General features: G+C 39.6%; 1 protein-coding gene across 1 annotated transcript; it reads right to left on the minus strand.

The window, feature by feature from the left end:
* Window positions 1-21,543: 21,543 nt before the first annotated feature.
* LOC145995329 (uncharacterized) lies at window positions 21,544-23,547 on the minus strand. The gene has a single exon (XM_083131937.1). The coding sequence runs from the start codon at window positions 23,115-23,117 to the stop codon at window positions 22,224-22,226; it is 894 nt and encodes a 297-aa protein (XP_082988063.1). The 5' UTR covers window positions 23,118-23,547; the 3' UTR covers window positions 21,544-22,223.
* Window positions 23,548-23,990: the final 443 nt, after the last annotated feature.

The raw sequence follows: 23,990 nt of genomic DNA on the forward strand, positions 1-23,990 counted from the left end.
ACAAAGTCATGAATTGGAGGGAGGGAAATCGACAGAAAGGAAGTCTCAAACACATTAGCCATTGAATTTTTTTCGCCACCAAGATAAAAATTACTTCTGTGTGATATAAAAATCCTGAAAAACCTAAAAAATACGACCTAAAAGAAAGGTTTGATTTATACCGCGTTTGTTAGAACCTGTCCCGTTTCCCGCGTTAGCGATCGCTCAACAGTTTCGGCGCCAATGAGAAACGAGGAAAAAATCGTCTGCTGGGCAGCGAGGAGCGAATGGAAGCCAGAAGAGAGGCGCTTACGTAGACACTGTTGAGACGTTGCGCATTTTAATTGGCTGCCTGGCTTTGACTTTCCCCAGCACGGAGAAAAGCCAGCGACCAGCTAGCGCGGGAACCGGGACAGGTTGTAACAAACGCGGTATAGGCGCATAAATCTAAATGTAGGTTCTAACAAGCAAAATAGGTAATTCTAGATATTATAAAACTTCATCAGTTGTGGCGTTTTTTAATGAAACGCTGAGGTAACTTGCTATTTCTTATTTACCTGCAAAGGAAAAAAAATAGGTTTAAAACCTAAAATCAGAGGTCTTGTGATGAGATGTGTACTTTATGTGATGGGGGCCACCCCATCCAGAAAATGCTTCTGCATTCCCACTCATTATTCTCCTGCCGCCGCAGGAACAACCGCAGGGGAACATCCATTCTTGGCACAGGATTCGAACCCACGGACCCCGATAATGTGTCACGCTATTAGGTACGCGGGCAACTCTATGGAATTATTTTAAGCACAATGTTCCTGAAATCACTTTCCCATGGTAAAGATTACTCAGTACTCTAGTAATTGTAATTAATATATTATTTAATCAAATTTCTTGTTTATAGACGCGGAGCATAACTTCTCGTTATGCTTATTCGAAAGAACAGGAAATCACTGTAGTATATATGCGAGTTTTACATACGAGAGCCACGGAAGTTTCCGGGTTCGAATCTCAGAGTGGCCATGGCGTTCCTTTTTAAGTGCCCATTCGTTGCTTTCGTCCAATCACGCTTCATCTCTCAGGGTGTGAAATCCTTCCAAGACTGGTGGGGGAGAGAAGCATCTTATTCTACACACACACACATACAAATTATATGTACATATATTATGGTATACATATTTATAATTTTATTATACATAAAAGTAAATTACTAAATATTTTAAAATACATTATTATTAAATACATATAATGGCATTAATTTGTTACTTATATAAGAACAGATCTTTATAAAGTAGCAAACTAATTATTTTACTTACTGTCAGTAAATTACAAAATAGTTGAAATAGTTTTATTTTGCTTTGTATTAATATAAATAAATTAGATTTCATAGTAATAGTGTTTTCATTCTTGCTTTCCATTTAATTTGCGTGTACTGTTATTGGCGTAGATCTGTTTATGATCTCTTGAAGGACACAGAGAAATAATTTAACACTCATAAAACAGACTAATTGTGTGTGTTTTCGATATAGTCCTTTGTAAATTATATTTGAGGTCAAAGCTAATTACCCCTATTGTTCGTCGTCGCCTTGTAATCAAGGGGTCCCGGGTTCGATTCCCGGTGGAGGCACATAGTGATTCAGATCCCACTTTAAGCTGTAGGTCCAGTCCCGATTAGCCTTTCTGTGCATAAAGTGGACTTAAAACACCAACTCAAACAAGAAAAAATCAAACAAACTCTTATTGTTACAACAAAAACTCTCCCCGTCCGGGAAGTTTTGGTGGGGGATTTCTGAGGACAAGACTGTTGATGGGGGGGGTAATCTCCCTCACCCCCCCCCCGCCCAGAATATCGCATCTTGTTTCGATTATAACAAAAAGTGGAAGAAATTCGACATCAAATGAGAACAATATAAAATTCAAATGTCATACGCGAATGAAAAACACATTTATTCTCTTGTTCCAAATTCACCACAAGTTTTATTAATCTAAGGCGGCCTCCTTCCGTCCCTCTTGCTGATAGACTGGCCAGAGTGAGAAAGACAATATCAGACGTTAGCTAAAACGTATCAGATCAATACGACGCCTTGCCTAGGCGGCCGAGCACAGCTGGTTCTAGACCAACCTTGGCCAAGTAGCTGCCAGCACCATCTCTTGGTAGAATGCTGAATCACCAAGTCCTCGATTCCGAGCGTCCACCCGTTCCTTGCCTAATGATGTTACGTTTATTCAGTTTATTTATTCACCACAGTTAGTTGGCTTTCCATCGTTAGGATAATTGAGAAGTGGGAAGCAGAAATGGTAAAGTGAAGATGGCTGAAAGGTTTTTGTTGTACACCGAATGGCAAAAATAACAGCGGGCGAATTGTCCATTTTCATTCAGTCTGTTTTCTATGATATGATAATCAAGAATTGAAATAAAAACGTCAATAAGCAGAGGACAACATCTACTTTTAATCTATAGAACTTTATTATTTAAAACAAGAATAGAAAAGAATGAAAATCGCTCTGGACAATTTACCTATATTCTTTGCCGTTGGCTGAAAGCATTTGTATTTCGTTATTTTACGCCACATTTCTGTCTCTGTAAGTTACTTTCGGCGTAGTGATCTATCAAAACACCCTAACAGCCTCAAATTCTCTCAACACTCCTATTTCACACATGTCAAAATTTTAGTTATTTTGACTACATTTATGTTACATTCCTCACATGAACTTGCACCCTCCCCCCCCCCCCCCCCCAATTGGGAAATACTGGATAAAACCTTGTCGCGAAAGTTACTCTCGATTGGCGAATTCAAAGTGAAGGAAGAAACAAAATTAAAAGCACGCGCGTCAAGAATGATTTGAACCTCGGACCTCTACTTGGCGAAACGTCTTCGTTGAGACTGATTCAATGGAATGGCTGAATTCGATATCGAGAGGAGAAATTTGCACACTTTGACAGTGTAAATTGTAAATAAGCGCCTTTGTCATGTGAAGAAGTTTCTCTTGTAAGCGAGACATGAATTGTTCGAATTGTTGCTTTAAGTCCATTTTATACACAGAAAGGCTAATCGGAACTGGACGTACAGTTTAAAGTGGTATCTGAACTACTGTGCCATGTGCCTCCACCGCGTATCTAACCCGGTACCCCTTGATTACAAGGCCACTACGTTACAGTTACCACACCGTCTGGAGGCCCATGAGAGAGACATGCTATGACGTAAGAGAGCATTCAGACCGAAACGACAGTTGACACGGGCCCCTTCAGTCTATAAGCAAGCATTCGCCGTGCGTGCGCTAACAACAGACCGAGGCGACACGATGCACGTTTTTGAGAAAACTACTCAGTTACAGCGACACAAAAGCGAAATGTGCAGCTTGTCGTGTCGCTTCGGTTCGAAAGGTTGCATCTATTACTGAGTATTCGTTTCCAAGCATTACGAATAGCTTGTCACTTGTCGTGCTGATTTTCGCTTAGGTCTAAAAGCGCCTTATGACATAACTCTGTTGGCATTCCCGCCAGAACAGGAGACGACGCTAATGCATTGGCAACGGTGTACACGTGACTTAATGACGGAAAGCCAACAACGTTTATTAATACGTCCTTGAAGAATTTCATAATCTCAATTAAGTTTAAAATGTACTGTATAATTTTGAGGTCGGGAATTTTCACAAAAATAAACTATTGTGACTTCAAATGTTTTAATGTACCAACCTTTATGTTACTGAAAAATGGCGGTATGTTTAATTTAAAAAGTATGTAAATCCTGTTTTTCATAATTTGTCAAATTCAACTATAGTATATTTAAATTTTTTCATTGTAATAAATCAAAAGATTATGTCATAATTGACTAAAGATGGGGGATACGAGACTGCAGAATGGAGGAAGGCCTATAAATTAGTGTTGCCCACGGGACGAGACGGGACAGGCTTTTAAAAATTCGAGACGAGACAGCATTTCCACGAGGCTCCACGAGACGAGACAGGCCAAAGTCTCGTCTCGTGGGCAACACTACTATAAATATCCCACGATTGTTTGATTGATTTGCTTTATTTTTACTTCGCTTTTTGTGCCACTTTTGGCTAATTTGCGAAGATGGGGATGAGTGATGACATGATGAAATTGATGAATGAACACTCACAAACATCCACGCTTAGACCGGGATTCGAACCCGGGACCCCTGGGGACGTATCGCGGTGTGCTAACCACTCCGCCACGGGGGCCGGCAAATATCCCACGACATTGATATCCAATTTTGTAAATAAAATCCTAGCATTGTGTCGTCTGGGATACTAGACGCGTATCGAACGACCCGACACAGCAAGGATCACTGCCTGGCATGGAGAGAGTACTGAAGACACACATCACTTTGGAATGAGAATTCTTCTCTAGAAAAGTACATTTAGTAGTAATTTATCCACACACCTCTAACACCCCCAAAATGTTATCTACACCCCTAAAATTTTTCACAAAGACCCAATTAAGATTATTGTGCTAGCTCTAATTTAAACTTACACCCCCTTATATACGAATTTACATCACCACATTCGACTCTATAAACCACAACTACCTCCTACATAAATTATCATCGTTTTAATATTCATGGGAAATTTCTCTCCCTGCTCAAACACTACCTCCGAAACAGACAACAAAAGGTTGTACTTTTCGGAATCTCTTCTTATCGAGGTGTATCTTCTGGTGTTCCCCAAGGCAGTGTCCTTGGACCTCTTCTCTTCATCCTCTACCTTGATGATCTCCCAGAATATCTTTCTGACTATTGTAAAAACCTTCTTTTGTTCGCCGATGATTGCAAAATATACAGTAAAATATCAAATTTAAATGACATGGCACTATTGCAAAATTCCCTAATAAAGTGGTGTGAAATATGGAACCTGAAACTTAATCCTCAGAAATGTACCACCATGATCTTCTCCTTAAAGAAAAATACATTTAATACGTAATATTTCATAGAAAACAATTGCGTCCAAAGGGTTGCCGCACAGAAGGACTTAGGCGTCATATTTGATGAGAAACTCTCCTTTTGTGACCACATCTCTGCAGTCACTAAGGGTTCCATGCGTATGCTGGGTCTCCTCTACCGTTTTACTGAAATAAAAAACCTGTCTGCTCTCGGCACTTTTAAAAAATCTTTCGTTTCACCAAAACTTGAATAGTGTTCTCCGATCTGGTCCATGGCATGCTCCTCAAAATTAGATAGACTAAATTCTATTCTAAATTTCTTCCTGGCCATTGTTCGTCACCGAATTCCATCCACAAAACATTTACGTAAGTCCATCCTTCTGAAAATGCTTAATATCCATAACCCTCATGATAGACACAAACTTGCACACCATATTTTCCTCCATAAAATTACCAATGGGAACATAAGAAGTGATCGCCTTCTTCCAGAAATTCACTTCCGAGTACCGTCCCGCACCACAAGCAGCACTCAGCTTTTCACATATCAGAAACCCAGATTAAGCCTAATACAGCGTTCTCTCTTTCACAGACTACTCGGCCAATACAACACTCTACCAAACCGAGTTGATATTTTTGAAAACCAGGGAAGTTTTAAAAAAAGCTATTGTGTAACAACGTAACAACTTTATCTCGTACATGTTTTTTGAGTTATGTTGTTATTCTTTATTGTTACTTCTATTGTTATTTACATTGCTATTACATTCCAATGTAAAATGGCCAAAGCTGTACTTGGAATTTTCTGGTAAATAAATAAATAAAATCGTGGTTAAACCCCTGACATTAAGCTGTCTCTCGTACTTCGTAAGGAACTCTAACAATAAATTCTAGGGTGTTCGGGAAAAGGCACGTAAGTCACAAACAGTGATTTCCTGTTGCTCTCAGATCACACTGGATCAATTATTCAAAGTATAATAAGCATAATTTCACATTGGGCCTGTGTAAAGATTCTAAACAATGATGATCCAATATGTATATCATGTCTGCAATGGTTGACATTAAAAGTATAAACAGAATAATGGCCTGCCTTAAAATTGCATTTTTTGACTTCAGTGCTTTTCCCCGAACAGCCTAAAATTGTAAAAATTAAAATCCAATTTGTCGTTGATTTAATTTCCATACCGAACCTAAGAAAGGTTTCAGTGAAGGCCCTTAGAAGTCATCATGTTCCCGGGTGCACGAGCAAAGGGAAAGTAACTATTGTAACGTAACAAGCTATACTTAATGCAGTACAATTAGGTAGATCACCAGTGTGAAAATCAAATAAATAAAATGAAGTTGATAAGAAAAAGCAAGAAATTAATTAATTCATAAACAATAAAAAAAAATATTTAAAAATTGACAGTCAAAAACCATGAGTATGATTTTCCATAATGCACACGTAGCACACAACACAGTTCTTTTCCTGGTATGCTATTACGTAATCAAAGAATCCCCAATCTGAAAAATGGCTCAGAACAGTTGAGTGTTTCAAAATCAGGGACAGAAAGTCTGAGATACGAATGAAGTATGCTGGGCTTTCCTTATCTACTTTAAGAGATAATGCAGTGATATGTTTTGTGTAATGACGTCAGAGATTAAAAAATCTGACACTAAGCACAGAAAAATAAGTACTTTTCGGTATGGTATCGTGTTTCCGAAATTATATAAGGAACTAACTGATTACCCGGCGTTGCCCGGGTGTTTAATGAATTCTAACTAAAGCGTAAAATGTAACTAATTCTATTTACAGGTATTTAAAAGTATAAGTACAGTATACAAATAATAAAGTAATATCTTTTACAAATTCACAATAATGTAAATTTAAGTCAAACCTTCATTATGAACAACATTTTTAGTTCCACCTCCAGGAGCAAGAATAAATATTGAACGGTATTGGGAGTGTCACTATTCATCTTAGCGAGCCTGAAAACTACTGATTCCATACTAATATCGGTCATTTTACATGTCACCCCCTACCCTAGGGATGCCAGAAGTGTCTTGAGGTGTCACTAATTATCTTAGCGAATCCGAAAACTATGGATTCCACACTAATATCGGTCGTCTTACATGTCATCCCCTTCCCCACCCATAGGTGCCAGAGGTGTCTTGGAGTTGAACGGCATAGGGTGTGTCACTATTCATCTTAGCAACCCCGAAAACTATGGAATCCACACTAATATCGGTCATTTTACATGTCACCCCTTTCCTACCCCCACCTCTAGGAGTGCCAGGAGTGTCTTGGAGTTGGACGGTATTGGGAGTGTCACTATTCATCTTAGCGACCCCGAAAACTATGGACTCCACACAAATACCGGTCGTTTCAATTATTTTTACATGTCACCCCCTTCGCACCCCACTTCTAAGGGTGCCAGTGGTGCCTTGGAGTTGAATTGTTTTGGAAGTTTCACTAATCGTCTTAGCGACCCCGAAAACTTTGGATTCCACACTAATATCCGTCGTTTTGAATGTCACACCCTTCCCACCTCCACCCCTAGGGGTGCCAGAGGTGCCTTGGAGTTGAACGGCATCGGGGGTGTCCCTATTCATTTTACCGACCCCAAAAACTATGGATTCTACACTAATATCGGTCATTATACATGTCACCCCTCCCCCCCCCCCCCTAGGCGTGCCAGGGATGTCTGGGAGTTGAACGACGTTGGGAGTGTCACTATTCATCTTAGCAACCCCAACAACTACGGATTCCACACTAATATCGGTTGTTTTCGATTATTTTTACATGTCACCCCCTTCCCACCCCTACCCCTAGGGGTGCCATGAGTGTCTTACCCGCACAGTATTTCTTTCCAGATTGTAAGTCATGTGTGTTTCAAGTTTGATCATCGTGTCATCAATTAGCTTAGAGACTCCGAAAACTATGGATTCGACAGTAATCTAGGTCATTTTTGACATTTTATTGTTCACCCCCTCTCAACCCCAGTCCCGATAGGTGATGAACGTGGCGTTGAACGGTATTCGGAGTGTCACCATTCATCTCAGCGACCTCGAAAACTATTTATTCCACACTAATATCGGTCGTTTTCGATTATTTTTGCATGTCACCCCCTCCCACCCCTCCCCTAGGGGTGCCAGAGGTATCTTACCCCAGAGTATTTCTTTACAGATTGCAAGTGATACGTGTTCCAAGTTTGGTTGAAATCGCTACAGGCGTTGGAGAGTTATGCCGGTACAAACATACACACATACATACTACATCCATTTTTATATATTAGAATGTATTTTCTTTTTTCTTTAAAGTAGCACTCGGTAATTCAAGTTACCTTACTACACTAAAACAAATGACTACTAATGCTAAGGAGATGAATATTGTAATGGGTTGGTTGTTCCAAGGAAGTACACTGTTACCATATTTTCAATGATAAATGTTATTTTCAGCCAACAATTTTTGGTGGCTCAAAAAGATGGTAACCGAAAGTACATATTAAGTAGTCGATATTTCAGTTATCTTTTGGCGGGACCACCCTGTATTAGAAATGCCACCGTATAAATAAAAACTCATTATGGTATACAACTTTTCTTAGTTATTTTATGTGGCTCCTTGTCTCGAAGCCGGCCTCAGTGGCGGAATGGTTAGCACATCGCGCTATAACGCCGGAGTCAAGGGTTCGAATCACGGCCTGGGAATGGATGGTACTTCGTGAGTCTCTCTTCATCAATTTCATCGTATAATCACTCATTCCCATCTTGGCAGAAAAGCGAAGTAAAATAAACTAAATCAATCAATCAATCTTTGTTCTGAAGATAAGAAACCTTCGAAAAAACAATATTTTTATCCTAAAATCGTGCAACAGATGCACATTGAATTCCTGGCTTTGATTCACAAAATACATGATCTATCCCTAAATAATCAGCCGACCTCCGTGGTGGAGTGGTTAGCACACCGTGCGTGTTACGACGTCAGGAGTCCTGGTTTCCGATCCCGGCATGGGTGTTATTTGTGAGTTTCCACTCATCAATATAATCATATCATCACTCATCCTCATCTTCGCGATTAGACAACAGTGGCAGAAAAGCGAAGTGAAATAAATCAATCAATTAAGCTATATACTTTATTAAAGATAGAACGAGAGTTTCAAATACAAAGCATCGTCTCGTCTCATTTTTTTCAAAAATCTGTTTCCTTGTCGATCTCGACAAATCTCGAAAGGTCTGGTAGCCTATAGAATTCGTCTCCGTAAATTCCACGTTCGCCTGTAACCAATCATGTTCATACAAGTTAATCTATTTATTATTTTGCCCATATAGTAGAAACTAAATAACTGTCGAAAGTGGACGGTTGCGTCCAAATGGAATCCGTCTAATGGGAACTATATTCTGTGCGAACGTAAATGTCTTGGCTTGTGAAACGTCGTTGCAAAGTTAAGTTGCCTCCGAGTATGGCTGCACAAGATAGTAATAAGGCCAAGTTTCTTAAATTAAATCGCCCACCTGGGCTACATTATGGGCAGACTGTTCTTTGCGCTCTCTTCAATTTTTAATCTGCATCAAAGGCAGTTGGGAGACCTCGCGTGCAGATGAGCCCCGGAATGAAAGAAAAACCGGCGCTAAACATTCGCCCCGGAATTCCTGGAGAAATTGATTCTCCTCGGTTCTTCGTCGCAAGCTCTCTCAGCCAGCGAGGCTTCCCTGGGTTTCCACCACCTCTGAAACCCGAAACCCCCAGATATTTTTCCCGCAGGGAGGCGGTGAAAGGGGGCGGGGGCGGAGGCCTTTGGGAATGCCTTCCATGAGAACGGAGGAGCCCAACACAAAACAGTATATTACCTCAAGATTGCTTTGGCCAGACTCAAATTTTAATCAACCTCACGGAGGCAGAAATTTCTAGTTGCCTTTTCTGTTCTAAGAAGTTTCCAAACTATTTCCTACTCTGGAAAAGTGAATTACATGACTTTTCTCTTGCTCGGTTATGTTAATTACAAAAGACAAGCAAAAAACTTTCCTCGTCTCGACTCTTCTGGCATTCTCTAGAAAAGGGCAAGACGCATTTACAACATTTAAGTCCACTGTATCAGTGGCAAAGCTATGCGTGCACAATTAAAAATGTGCTTAATGTTTTAGCTATATTTCATTCCAATGCACTCGATTTGGCGAAAATTTAAGGGAAGCTCTATTGGAAGCACCAGCCACTCTGCTTTCGACCGCTAAACGGGAAACCAATGCATATGATACACTACATGGCTAACAAGGACGTATCTAGGGAGTTCCAGGAGGTCCAGATCCCCGCCCCCGAAAGACTTACCAAGCACTAAAAAATCAAATAATGAAAATTTACTTTGTAGAATTTGTAATCGATGGTTACCGATATTTATTACCTACTAGCTGATTGCACGGCGTTGTCAGTGTATTTATTTATTCCAATCTTCTATTAGACAGGAAAATAATGAATTCTAACTATAGCGTAAAATGAACTTGGGAGTTGAACGGCATTGGGAGTGTCACTATTTATCTTAGCGACCCCGAAAAAACTATGGATTCCACACTAATATCGGTCGTTTTCGATTATTTTTACTTGTCACCCCTTCCGAGCCACACCCCCAGGGGTGCCAGAGGTGTCTTACCCTCACAGTATTTCTTTCCAGGTTGCAAGTCATACGTGTTCCAAGATTGGTTGAAATCGCTACAGGCGTTCGAGAGTCATGCCGGAACAAACATACACATCCATTTTTATATATAACTCCCTCTGTCCCATAATTATTGTCCGGTACACCTTTGTTTGTTGTCTCATAATAATTGCCCGATATTCAAACTGTGACATTGGTGTATACAGAAGAAGAACATGAAACAAGGGAATGAGTCATACAACATTACTACTCAAGGATCAGTACAAATTGTGCTTTCCATCTGCCTCTTCGTCTGTCATTCCTGTACTACCATTTTGGCATACCGAACTATAATTATGGGACAGAGGGAGTAGATGAATTTGGTAGACAAGGATTATTATATTGGGATCATACTGCTTTGAAGGACAGTACAAAGAAGATTTATGTACACTATTACTTACGAAAATATGCATAAAATATTAATCAGGAATATCCTTTTTATTATTCAACAAATATTCCATTCTTTATCAATTTGACTTTAATTTCCTTGTTTTTATACAAATTCGGCGATCTTAAGTACACGCAAACTACATAATAAATATATGCTATTGTACATATACTGTATATTATATACGTAACATGGATATTATGCTATATGAGAACCTTATACCACCTTTTTAAGTATTCATGTAATAATAAAAGTGCAATATGAATAAATTTGCATATTTTAATAAACATATTTTAATTGTTTTAATTTAAACATTATTATTATTATTTCTGAGACACTTGGTTTGGACTAACCGAAATATATTTCTAGATACGTGCCTGATGGCTAAGGGTAATACGTGGTGGCTCCGTGGTAATACGAGCCCCAAGTTGCAAGAAAAGCACAGTCCGAAAACTGCCGAGTTCGACCGAAGATAGACGAAGACACTGCTAGGAAAAATCTATATTAGAGACTGTATATTATGTGTTAACATGATTACGAATATGAATAATTACTAATTATAAATACATTATTATTGAAATAAATTCAAATGCTATTCTTGAAATAATTGTTTTAAATTTCATTTTTGCTTTAGAGCAAACTTTCTCAATCCGTAAAATTAGTCAAGGACGTCGACGTTCAGGGGTTTAAGAAATATCGTTTCCCCGACATTGGGAAGCGTTAGAATTTGCACAAATGCTGGTTGTTGCGCGCTTCATCCATCTCAAATTACAACGCCAGTGTCGACAACCACCAAATTATAGTTATAGTTATAGTAAGATGCCATACAAACAAATACAATAAACGGATGATACTGTATTTAGATAAAACTTCAAAGATAAGAAAAGCAATAAACTGTTTTATGAGCTCAGTAAAGAGCACAAAAGGTAAGTCCTAAATGCAATGAAACTAGAAAATTTATTTTTATAAATATGACACATTATTATACAAACAATGTGTACTCAGGAGGTGCTAGAAAATGAACATGTGCATTTTATTCCAGACGGTTCCAAAGTTTAAATTTTAAATTTAATTTTCAGCTTCAAACCAGTTCTTTTACACCCTCGTGAAAAATATTTGCGCAACGGGGTTGATATCACCACAGATAAGGGTGATTCAGAGATTTCAGAGAGTTTAGGGAAAATCTTTCATTTGCATTGAAGATGTGGAAAGAGGGCATGGTGAAGTGCATCCTGTTGTGTTGTGAAGTGATCAGGATATTTTTGGCTGTGCACAGGAAGCTGTATACCCTGTCCCAGCTTCCTCAGGAGCAAGGGCGCATAAAGACAGAGAGTGGGGATCGAGTGGGCAGAGTGAAGGAGTACACGTTGTCGGGAAGACTGGTAACTTCAGTCGCTTTCCCCTTCCACGCAATTCCGTTCCTCTCACGTGTTCATTGGTGGGGTCGCCTCGCGTCACTACTTGCACAGAAACTTGTTTTCCTTCGCCTGCTCCAGAGATAAGCGGGACAGAGTGTATTTGCTATACCATTAAAGAATCGCCCGCACCGCGCACGTATTGCGTCGGAATTCCTGGAAACAGAAGACATCACCCGTATTGAGAGGCCCGTTTGCTCAACGGACCTCAATCCTGTCGAACATGTTTGGGATGCTCTTGATCAGTGCTTATGAACACCAAAAATGTACAGATGCATTATGCAACAAAAATAACATTGCAAAATGGTACACAGGGTGAACCCTTTTTGTGTGTTTGTTTCCTTCTCTTCCCTTGGTGTTCCTTAGTAGTGGGGTTGGAACAACGGAAAATATTTCACTTCCGGCGGAGAACGTGCCCTTTGGAGGCGGATACTACATAATTTCCGAACCTAAAACGCCCCAGACCCCAAGTTTTTAAGCCCTCGTTTGTCTGTAATGGCGTCTTCAAAATGGCGGTCATGACCAACACTCTATTCCTGTTCATTGCAGTTATTTATCATTTATGACATCTTATTTCAACGTAATTTGCAGTTTATAACTGTATTATGATAAGATGAAATTAAAAAGACCCATTTTATCAAAAAATATTAGATATGGCGGCCATATAGCTGCGAAAAGTATAAAAATAACCCTTTCAGCTATATGATCATGTTTGACATCAAACTTTATGTTTTGGAGAATTCAGAACTCAACGGTGGCATCAAAAGTAGTGCCAAACTAAATAATAATAGTTCATTTCTTTATAATTTGTATATATACAGGGTGTTTCAAAAGTCTGGCACCATAGAACAAACTGCGTTATTAGTACAGATGGCGAAAAGTGGAAAGAGGGGAAAGTTGTTGTTAAAAATAATGTGCTTGAATTTTCAACGTAGCATGTTGAGGCTGTACGCTGGTACGATCCTCAATGAGAACTGACTTTGCCTTGTTGACGCATGCTTCGTCCTTAAAGGGAGCATTTACGTTATCACAACACCGTAATGTACTCGGTAAATTGAGAATGATGGCTCAAAATTAGAGGCAAAGTAAGAAGTGTGTGTGTGTGTTCAGAAACACACGCGCGCGCACGCACACATGCGCACAAGCACACAACTGCAAAATCAGTTATTGCCACTAATGTTTTTCGAAATAGAAGTTGTTCATTAGGGTATACTGATATGAACATAGGATAAAATTTCGAAACGAAAGGGGTCTATTTTTTTTACTTCTTATCAGAGTAGATCACCACAAAAATATATTTCCGATCAGACAACATCTTCTGTTGGCACAAACCGGAAATTACAACAAAATGGCGATTAAGAGGGTAAAGGTTCACGCAGACTTCGTCTTCGGTGCCCTAGGTTCGCCGGATCGAGCAGGTTGTGTGTCTCAATGAATAAGGAAAGACATCTGGTACCGTTCATTGAAAGGAACGAAATGTAATGATTCGTGTGTTACGGGTTGCTATCTTCCGTCATCACGCTGCTTCTCCAGACGTCTCTTGGCACATAGTCAGGGTTTGCACATTGCAGGCACTACTCGTGCGGGGAAATCGGCTGCTGACAGTGCCTGCACGCGTTGAAATGGTACGGGTACAACCGGTTGGCACGCAACACACTCCACATAGTCATGTGGTCCACATTACGTCTGGCTGCTAATTGTCTTGTGCTGACACTCGGTTCGCCTTCAACGGCATGCAGAATCGCCTCCTTCGGTTGTGGTGTCCTCGTCCTTCTCGGCCTCGCCCTGTCACGTGTAGCAGGCGTGAATGTTCCTTGTTACCTCTGACGACGATGTATTTATTGCCTGAAACATTCTCCTGTCTGGGCACTCTTTTTCTGGATATCTCTCGCGGTACAAACGCTGAGCGCGACTACTATTGCCGCCTGCTAACCCATACATGAAATGGGCATCGGCCAATTCCGCATTTGAATACCTGTACATTTGACTGTACATGCACCCACGTCCGTGATGAACACACAACAACTGACAGTACTTCCTTGATGCTGGTGCGGCAAGCATTGACGTAATTCGCATGGCAAGCTCACTACGTCTTTATGTGCGCACGGAACGCCACTTGTGGTAAACCGCCGAACTGATACATTGCGAACTGATGCGCTCTAATGCGTCAATGACGCATTTCCGGACCCCTGTTCATATAACATTATTTCATCGTCTCCATGTGAGGAACAACATATGTTCCCCAAGTATTGACATATATTTATGGTACACCCTGTATACACCCCCCTCCCCCACCACACACACACACAGAGCTATACACATTCCGTAAAAGAAAATCATCGTTGGGATGGACTAATTATTTTTTTAAGAATCAAAAATAATTTAGTTTTATTTGGAAGTAAGTTCATAAAATGTTTATGACTCCTCTTAATGAGTCAATTAGTATGGTATAAACATGCACAAAAATGAATGTATGTCATTGCATATACCTATTCATTCTCTGATGCATTTAGACGTTTGTTTGATCCTACAGCTTTTATGCACTACTTTCCATTAATTACTGTTTTTAGTTGTCTGTGTGTACTTCTTTTGTTTTGTATGTATTTGAGTTAGCACCCGTAGCAATATTTAGATATTTATGAACATACCATGAATTGGCCTTGGGAATGTGGGTTTTAGAGTGACGGCGAATGGCCTGATTCCATATCCTTACCGAGGCACGTATTTTTGTGCGCTTATTTCCATCTATTTCGAAACAGCTCTTTCACTATTGTTGTCCTGGAGTGGAAGTACATGACATCAAACACACAAACAGGCACATGTGACCTTCAGAGGCACAGATGCTCCTGATACACAAGTTAATAGGATGCTGCGCATGAAATGTCCTTCTGGCCTGTCACCTTTTTGCGCTACTGATAATTAGAAATGGATCTGATGGGATGTTACGAAGGAAACAAAGCATGAAATGTGTAAGCCCGCCGGGAATCGAACACTAGAACTTTATATTGCAACTAGTATCCACAACTAATTAAGTCACAATTAATGTCAAAGTATTAATAATTGAAGTAATAACAAATTTTAATTGGCTTTAACTTTTAAAAAAATCATAAAATGCGCCGCGCATCTGATATATATAGTAAAGCCCCAAACCCACCATAGTCACTCACTTACTCACCAACATAAATGTTCTCCATGAAGGAAGCTCCAGATGCAAAAAAAAATGCTCCACTTCGACCCCACCCCCCCTGAAATTGTCTGGAAACACTGAGAAAATTAAAAAATCACTCACTCACCCTATTTTAAGGGTGAAAATGCCCTTTTTATACCTCCCCTATAAACGCCCGTTTCTGAGGCCAGAAAATCCTACGTTGTTTCTCAGAGGTCAATAACACACATATGAATCAATTCCTAGTTATAAAAAGTGCTTCAAATAAGATTAACATCTACATAAGAAGATTCAGTCCAGATATAGACACTCGTACTCAATACGAAAATATCTACAAAGTGGCTCAATATTTGAATAAAATGTTTAGACGTGTAACAATTATTTCGAGTTTGCCATGTTTATTGTTGACCATGGAAACGGACGTTGCTAGCGATCTTAAAGAAATGTTATTTTCACGCCGAAAACTACGGTAAGTGAGTTATAGTACTTGGATTTTCGTATTTTAAAATTATGAGCGTTAGAATTTATAACAGAGGCAAGGTAAGGAAGTTGTGGGGAATGAAGGAAAACAATAATTTTTCAATTGTTTAAAAATGTGAAAATGACAAAATAAGTAAATATTGCTATTCCAATTTAGTGTCGATATTGAATTCGTTTATATAAAACATCTAACTAACTATTTTGAAACCGATATTACTTATCCATTTTATTATTAAGAAAATATACAATAACAATTTGAAGATTTGTTCTATATTAGTTCTCGTACACACATAATGTTACGTTCTAAACTTTTCAAATAACCGAACGTACTTATTTGTTTGCATTCCTATAAATAAATAAATAAATAAATAAACATGCCGATATTTTGAAAGACATTAAGAGCATTGAAGAACCCAAAACGTGGCCGAAAGTCACGTCGGGGCTTCGTCGAAAGTGCGCGAGTCCAATATACATAAAGCTCCAATCCCACTCAAAAGATCACTACTCCTTTTCTAAGGATGAAGACGCCCTTTTTCGACATCCCTAGCAACGCCTGTTTCCAGAGACCAAAAATCCGACATTTTATTCTTCATACTGTACTTCTCGAGATGATCAACAACGCAGATGATTCAATTCCCAGTTAGATAACGTGCATCAGACAAAAGTTACATCTCCATAAGATTCAGTCCAGAGATTACATAAGATTACATAAACAGTTATATACAACTCTCTACTCAATACGAAAATAGCTACATCATGGCTATTGGCATGAAATGGTTAGAAATGTAACAATACTTGCGTGTTTGCCATGTTTGTTGTCGACCATGGAAACGGACGTTGCTGGGGAACTTCCAGAAAAAGTTATTTTCAACCCAAAACTACGGTGAGTGAGTGATACTTGAATTTTAGTATTTCAAAATATGAGCGTCAGAACTTATTACAGAGGCAAGTTAGGAATTTGCGGTGAAGAACGGAAAACAATTATTTTTCAATTATTGCAGGCCACCGTGGCGGAGTGGTTAGCACATCGCGCTACGACTACAGGGGTCCAGGGTTCGAATCCCGGCCTTCGCATGGATGTTTGTGAGTGTCCTTCATCAATTTCGTCATCATCAATCATCCCCAACTTCGCAAATTAGCCAAAAGTGGCACAAGAAGCGAAGTAAAATCAATCAATCAATCAATCATTTCTTTTAAAAAATGTAGAAATTACAAAAGAAGTAAATATTGCTTTTCCAATTTGGTGTCGCTATTGAATTCGTTTATGAAAAATATCTAACAATTTTGAAACGGACAGTACTTACGCAGTGCATTATTAACAAAAAAGGCAAATATATTTTTAGTGTTTGTAAGATATTAGAGCGCGTACACACATAACGTTAAGATCTAAACTTTTCAAATAAGCGAATATACTCAATTGTTTCCCTTCCTTCAATACTACATGCTCACATTTTCAAAGACATTACGATCATTGAGGGAACTCATCTCTAATCGTAAAAAACGGGGCCGAAGGTCACGTCGGCGAGCGCACAAGATGTGGCCTTTGTCGTAACTGGGCGGATCAATAACATATAGGCGCAGAAATTGGTGCAATAACATCACTACCTCTGCCTTCCCCCTCAAAAAATAATACTAATTGGAATGCAATAGCTTATTCCTGTGTTATAACTAGCTCTGAAGTTGATGACCTAAAAATTTTCAAAAAAGCTACCTATAGAATGACGTTACAATTCTTAAAAAATGACCTAAAAATTTTGAAAAATGATCCAAAAATTATTAGAAGAGAGTAGTTGAATAATTCGATAAAACCCGTTGTTTGGTGGTTTAAGCTACTAAAGCAAAGGGTTAAAAGCAATTAAGCGCTAATGTATACTTTAGGTTACATGAAATATACCGGAAGGTTTTTCTGTATAAATTATTCATCTTCTTTGAGAGTGGACCTTCCACGAAACAGTAGTCAGCCAGCATCTGTAAATACGGTTGTGTTTCGTTTACATCAGATTATATATTTTTTAAATATTGTGACTAATTTTGCTTTAAAATCAAATATTAAAGCGATAGAAGGGGCACCAAAGGAACCTCATCGTATGCTTCACATAAAGCATCTTTTTTTAAGTTTCCTCGAGGAAAAATACATTTATCGCAATAAATTATTTAATGCATTACCAAAAGTTTCAATTAAAATACGATTGGACTTCAGATTAATGGTGAACTTGCTAAAAGGACCATTTCAGGAAATTTAAATATGTAAGTTATGCTAGCAAATGCATTTAAAATTCACGAAACAACAAGAAAGGAAAAAAAATCCTCAAAAATGGAGAAAAACTCAATAAAAACGGAAAAAAAGTACTGGAAAATGACTTAAAAACCAAGAAAGACCGAAAATGCAAAAATTAAAATATGTTTTCTGGTTGTAACTGAATGGAAACGGACTGATATCAGCTTTAGAATTGTTTTCAAGGCTCAGAAAAACATGATTTGTCATCAAGTTCCGAGCTAGTTGATGACAACTAGTTACAACTATAAAAGTTAAAAGGCTATCCGCTAGTTTGTTGTGCCGTGCTATGAAGGGAGGGGTAAGGCTCCTCGCATTCCCGATCTAAGTTATTCTGGAGGTGATGTGATCCGGACCTCTTTACACACGCCCCACGGAGCTGCACGAGATGGTCGATGCACAGGGTAAAGCCTTTATCATCATTGTTATTAATTTTTATGTAGTGTATTATTTTCATATTTCATGTAAATTATAATGCATTATGTAAGTATCTCTTTATATTTTGTTTTGTCGGTGGTGGTTCAGATCTGAAACATTGAGTGTAAAGATATTATTTGTACATTGTAATATTTGAAATTTTTTGTTCATGTAGGCAATTCTTGTATTGGATAATTACGTCTGATATTTTATGTTACTCTTTCAATCATATTTGTATTATTATTTTATCTTGTATTGGATAGTTACGTCTGATATTTTATGTTACTCTTTTAATCATACTTGTATTATTATTTTAATGTTTTTGTTTTTAGTAACTATACTTTCTTTTGTGTAAATTTGCAATGTACTTTAGCGTTGACATACTTCATATTTATCAGAAAATATGGAACACTATAATTGGGCATTCGCCTGTTGGGTTCAAATAAATAAAATAAAAACGATTGCTGCAAGTTTCAACTGTTTGTAAAGTCAGGAGAAAACAGCTGTTCTTGTGGAATTATTAATCACACCCAAAAATTCCTATACCCCTGAACTCGCAGGCCGCAAAAACTGTTTTACTTAGATGGTTATTCTGCAGTTTACAGACTTACAGCTCGATAATAATAAATAATCAATGGGCGATAAACAGTAATCAAGCATTTTTGGTAATAAAAAATTACGGTAGGTGTATGGGGTTGCCGTTTCTAAAGACACCCAAATATCGATCTCACTTCCACGTAGTAACTGCATTGTTGTAGACTAACGAGGCTCTGGCGCCTACACTTACAGCTAGTATAATGCTCTGTGGGGCCTGTGGTGTGAGATGTCGATTTGTGTTTGTGATTGTCTTTTCATCGGTAACCATTCATTCTCATCTTCGCGATTAGCCAAAAGTGGCAGAAAAGCGAAATAAAATAAAGCAAATCAATAAAAATTAAGTTACCTCAGACGAAATGTGAGACTCAAAATAATGACAACGTTATAGTTCACTTAGCGCTCCGAGAGGCTAATTGGAAGTTTAAAGTTGGATCCGAACTCGGACCCCTTCATTACAGGACAACAACGTTTACCTCTATGTCATCCGTGAGGATCAAAAAAGTGTTGTGAATGGAAATTGTGCGAAGGTGTCTCGGGTGTAGGTACTCAAGCCTGGAAGCAGAAGTGTTTATATGATTCAAAACTGTGAACAAAGAAACCGGTGGAGGGGTGCTTTAGTTAAATATTGTTAATGAGGAGGGGGAGGCATATCGTCGATCCGTAATATCAAGTACTGTACTACTACCAGTAGTGTTATTGCTTGTTATTATTGGAGTCTTAAAAATAACACAGGAAAGCATTCAAGGTATTTTGGCGGAGTGGTTATCACATCAGAATGCGCTACGACGCCAGTTGTTCCGGGTTCGAATCCCGGCCTGGGCATGAGTGTTCGTTGTGAGTGTCCTTTCATCAATTTCATCGTCATCATCCATCCTCATCTTCACGATTAGCCAAAAGTGGCAGAAAAGCGAACTAAAATAAAGCGAATCAATCATTTTACAACCAAATATTCTAAGAGAAGACATTTAAAGATGGTTCCAGCCCTAAGAGTAGGTGATATGTGTGCGACTCAGACTGGCTCCATTGTATGCATAAAACTACAACGGTCCTAGGTTCGAATCCTCGCAAGGTACTTGGTGTTTGTTCCATAATCTATTTCATCGACATGTCAATTCTTCGATTAACCTAGACATTTAGAAAAACTGACTAAAAATTGCCCAAATATAAATAACAGCACATTCCTAATATTTAACCCTCGCTTCCTCGAAAGAGAGGTGGGGCTGCCAGGCCCACCACCTCTTGCTTGAATATCTTCTTTAAAAAAATGAAAATAAATTGCATGGGTGTTCCCAGTGTTTTAGTATTACTTTTCTTAATAAAAATCATAAAGGTAACGTATATAGGAGGAAAATTTACGAGGTGAACGTATCAGCTCCCCTTCTCTTCCTTTGTATGTGTGTTCCGACATGACACCCACAGCTGTAACAGTGTAAAATGTTTTGGCAATGATGGCAATTTTTGTTATTGTTATAATTACCATAAATTCACGTATATAAACCAAAAAAGCATTGACACAACATTAATGGATTTTTTTTGTTTTGTGTAGTGTGACACTCGTGCAATTATTTGTTCCCATTTTTTATTAATGATGGTAACTTTTGTAATTATGAAATTATTATATAACTGCACCTATGTGAAGCAAGATTCTGTAGCAAAATAGTGTCTTGAATTCTAGTGATAAAGTGTGGGTCTCTAAGGCCAACACCCCATTCAGGTCGCAAGTTGCCAAAACTGGGGGGGGGGGGGCAAAGACAGTTTATTTCCCTTTGTAGTTAAGGTTTAGCACAGTGCGAAGGCAAAAGTGGGGGGCAACTGCCCCCTTTTAATCGCCGCCACCGGGTAAGTGAGGTTTTGAACGGCACGGGTAACTTAGGGTTAATACCCCCTCCATAAATACGCCACTGTACCTGCATATTCCGAAAATATATTGCAATGTGGCACTGCATAACATTAACCAGGTTGTCTTCTGAAAAGAAGAATATTTGTTTTTCCGTCCTCAGGACCTGTTGCTTTTGTGTATTTAATAATACCTGCCACTTGAGAGTACCGTTAGAGGTAACGGTACGGTAAACAGCCCAGGCGAAGACAATATAGTGTTTTACTTTTCACCTGAATAAACATTTTAAACTGCTGATCATCAACATAGACCGTAAACGACAAACTGAAACTACTTAACAGCACCTACATCTATTTCCTGCTGATCGTAAATGGAGGCAATTTTGAACGGATACTTTCGGAAAACAAAAGAGATTTACTGTTAACATTTTTATTGTCGTTATTATTCACAGGTGCAAATTAGATGTAGCAATCACATTCCCGCTTGCAGACTAGGAGATTTTTTTACGAGTGACGAGAGTGTAACACATCGCTTAACATATGACGACCGTTACAGCAACGCACGTGCGTTATGCATTGTAACTTTCTGCAAGTGCAGTCTTTTTGGGCAGCATTCCAAAACGTCTGTACAAAAAGGAATACTACTGTTAATACACTAGATGAGCGTGCACAGTGGAATGGGTAAGTATTACCAAGCTAATTGTCCACTATATTAAATCACTTTTCTTTTTCAATCTACGTGTTTGTGAGAAATGAAATGGTTCATGGCGTTTTATTCCATTTCTTGAAGGTAACATAGTCGAAAACAAAGTGAATGAACTTGGTGGTGGACAATTTACATGGTAATACTTATGTATCCCACTGTACGAGTTTATGTTCATACTTACTCCTTTACCAGTTTGTATTAACAGTGATTACTGAGTAGGTTTTTGCTTTCAACACAACACTGAACACACGTTTAGTACACAATTATTCACTGGGGACACTAATTTTCATTATTCACAATCATTCACATTCACTGCACACAACTATAGGAATACTGATACAAGCATAATGATATCCAAGGGAATATGACACTTTAACTGGACACTTATTCACAAAAACAGGACACAAGTCGTTCTAAGCCTCCGAATCCTTGGCTTGGGGTGTTTTCAGTTCCTCTTCTATTTCTTCTGGTGTACGAAGGTCGATGGCAAATTTCTTGTTTTTCTTGCCGCCTCCTGCTTTGACACTCTTGCTGTACTCTTGAAACGCAGACGCGAGTGCGTACGTTAGCTGCCTGGCGGACACGCGGCTGTCGCAAACGAAAGCGTGGCACTCGAAGGGATGCTGCCCCTTCATGCTGCTAATTTCCCTCACGATGATCATGGAGAAGACCCTAGTGTAGACGAGATCTTGAACTCCGTACGATATGGAATCTATGGTGTGGAAAATCTCGGCGAAGTTCTTGGCGTAGGACTTGCGTCCGGGGGCTATCTTGACGCCCTTGTCGGACACGACCAGCTCCACGAACGGAAGAGCCTTGTCCGGGGACATTTTCTTGGCGTCGGCCACCATGTCGTCCACGGGTTTCCTCGTGTGCTTGATCCCCCACAGTCCCCGGGCGTCCCTCTTCCCGAGGTACTTGACTTCGAACTTCTTCGGCAGTTCCGTGGCGATGGACATGTCGGCGCCCCGCTTGGCCCTTTGCTCGCTGGATTTCGTTTTGGCGACGGTCGTTGCTGCGATGCGAGACTGCGGCTTCACGGCTCGCTGGACACCATCGGACGTAATGTTCGGGGGCGTACCGTCGAGGCCACTGCCCGATTTTCCTGCATCGACGTTCACCTCCGCCCTTCCTGCACCATTGTCTGGCTTCCCTTCTGACGAAACGCTGTCATGGGTGGCGGTGCTGTCGTTGCTCTGCATGCTACCACTACGGGTCTTGGCCACGACGTCAGCGTCCCTCTCCACGAATCCAAAGTCATCGTTTCCATCATCAAACACTTTGCCGCTGCAGCCGTTATTCGACATGGTTGGGTGCCCAACTCTTTAAAAAAGAGAGAGGAAAAGAGGAGGGGGGGGAGCAACAGGTAACGACAAATCCGCTCACGAAGCTCGTCCTAGCAGGTGCTGGACTCCTTCCTTCCTGTAGCCTGGTTGAGGTTATTCCACCACTCCCACTTGTTGAACCTCGATCGTCTGCCGTATGTTTGTAAATGCCAACAGCTGCCACCTGACAATGTATGCAAGAACACTTGTGCACAGTTTCGTGTGTGGCAGTGCAAATTCAAATAGGACTGCTGCGCCCCGCTGTCCGGTATTTGTTCTTTCTCGTTACACTTCGGCTAGTGCGACATTTCACGTGCGGCGAAATAATAACACGAAGACACGTACACCCAATCCCACACGAACTCTGTGCAATTCTAAGCTGAGCGGTCACCAACCAAAAACACAAGAATAAAAGAACCGCACTTCTTCGCTGTAATAGAGCCCCAGGATCGAATGGCTGCTACATGTTGAAACTCTATTTAATTTTTTATCTTATCGCTTATCACTTTGAGATACCACCCAGGCATTTTATTGTCTTTTTATCTTTCAGGGACTAGCATTAAGATAACGTCAGCCATGTTAACTTTTAATTCCTTTTGTGCAGTCGGAACAGTCATGCGAGTGTTGCAGAACCTTACTGCGCCTTCAAAAGGGGTATCGCTTTTATCGGAGAATGCATTTATCGTTAGGGAGTAACGCTATAGGAACCGATGTGCATTCACAGCACAGAACGGTTATTTTGAGAAAATCCTCTTTCCCTGCTGGCTGCTTCGAGGAGGAGGAGGATTTGAAAGGTTGCCACTTTTTGCCCAAAGAAGGGGGCATCGGTTGGTCTAAATGGCTGTTTGACCGCAA

Source organism: Lepisma saccharinum, chromosome 11, assembly GCF_977018435.1.
Source record: "Lepisma saccharinum chromosome 11, izLepSacc3.1, whole genome shotgun sequence".
NCBI classification, from domain to species: Eukaryota; Metazoa; Arthropoda; class Insecta; order Zygentoma; family Lepismatidae; genus Lepisma; species Lepisma saccharinum.

What these genes read in the sequence shown, in the direction of transcription:
- LOC145995329 (XM_083131937.1), bottom strand. Translation starts at nt 23,117, where the DNA reads ATGTCGAATAACGGCTGCAGCGGCAAAGTGTTTGATGATGGAAACGAT.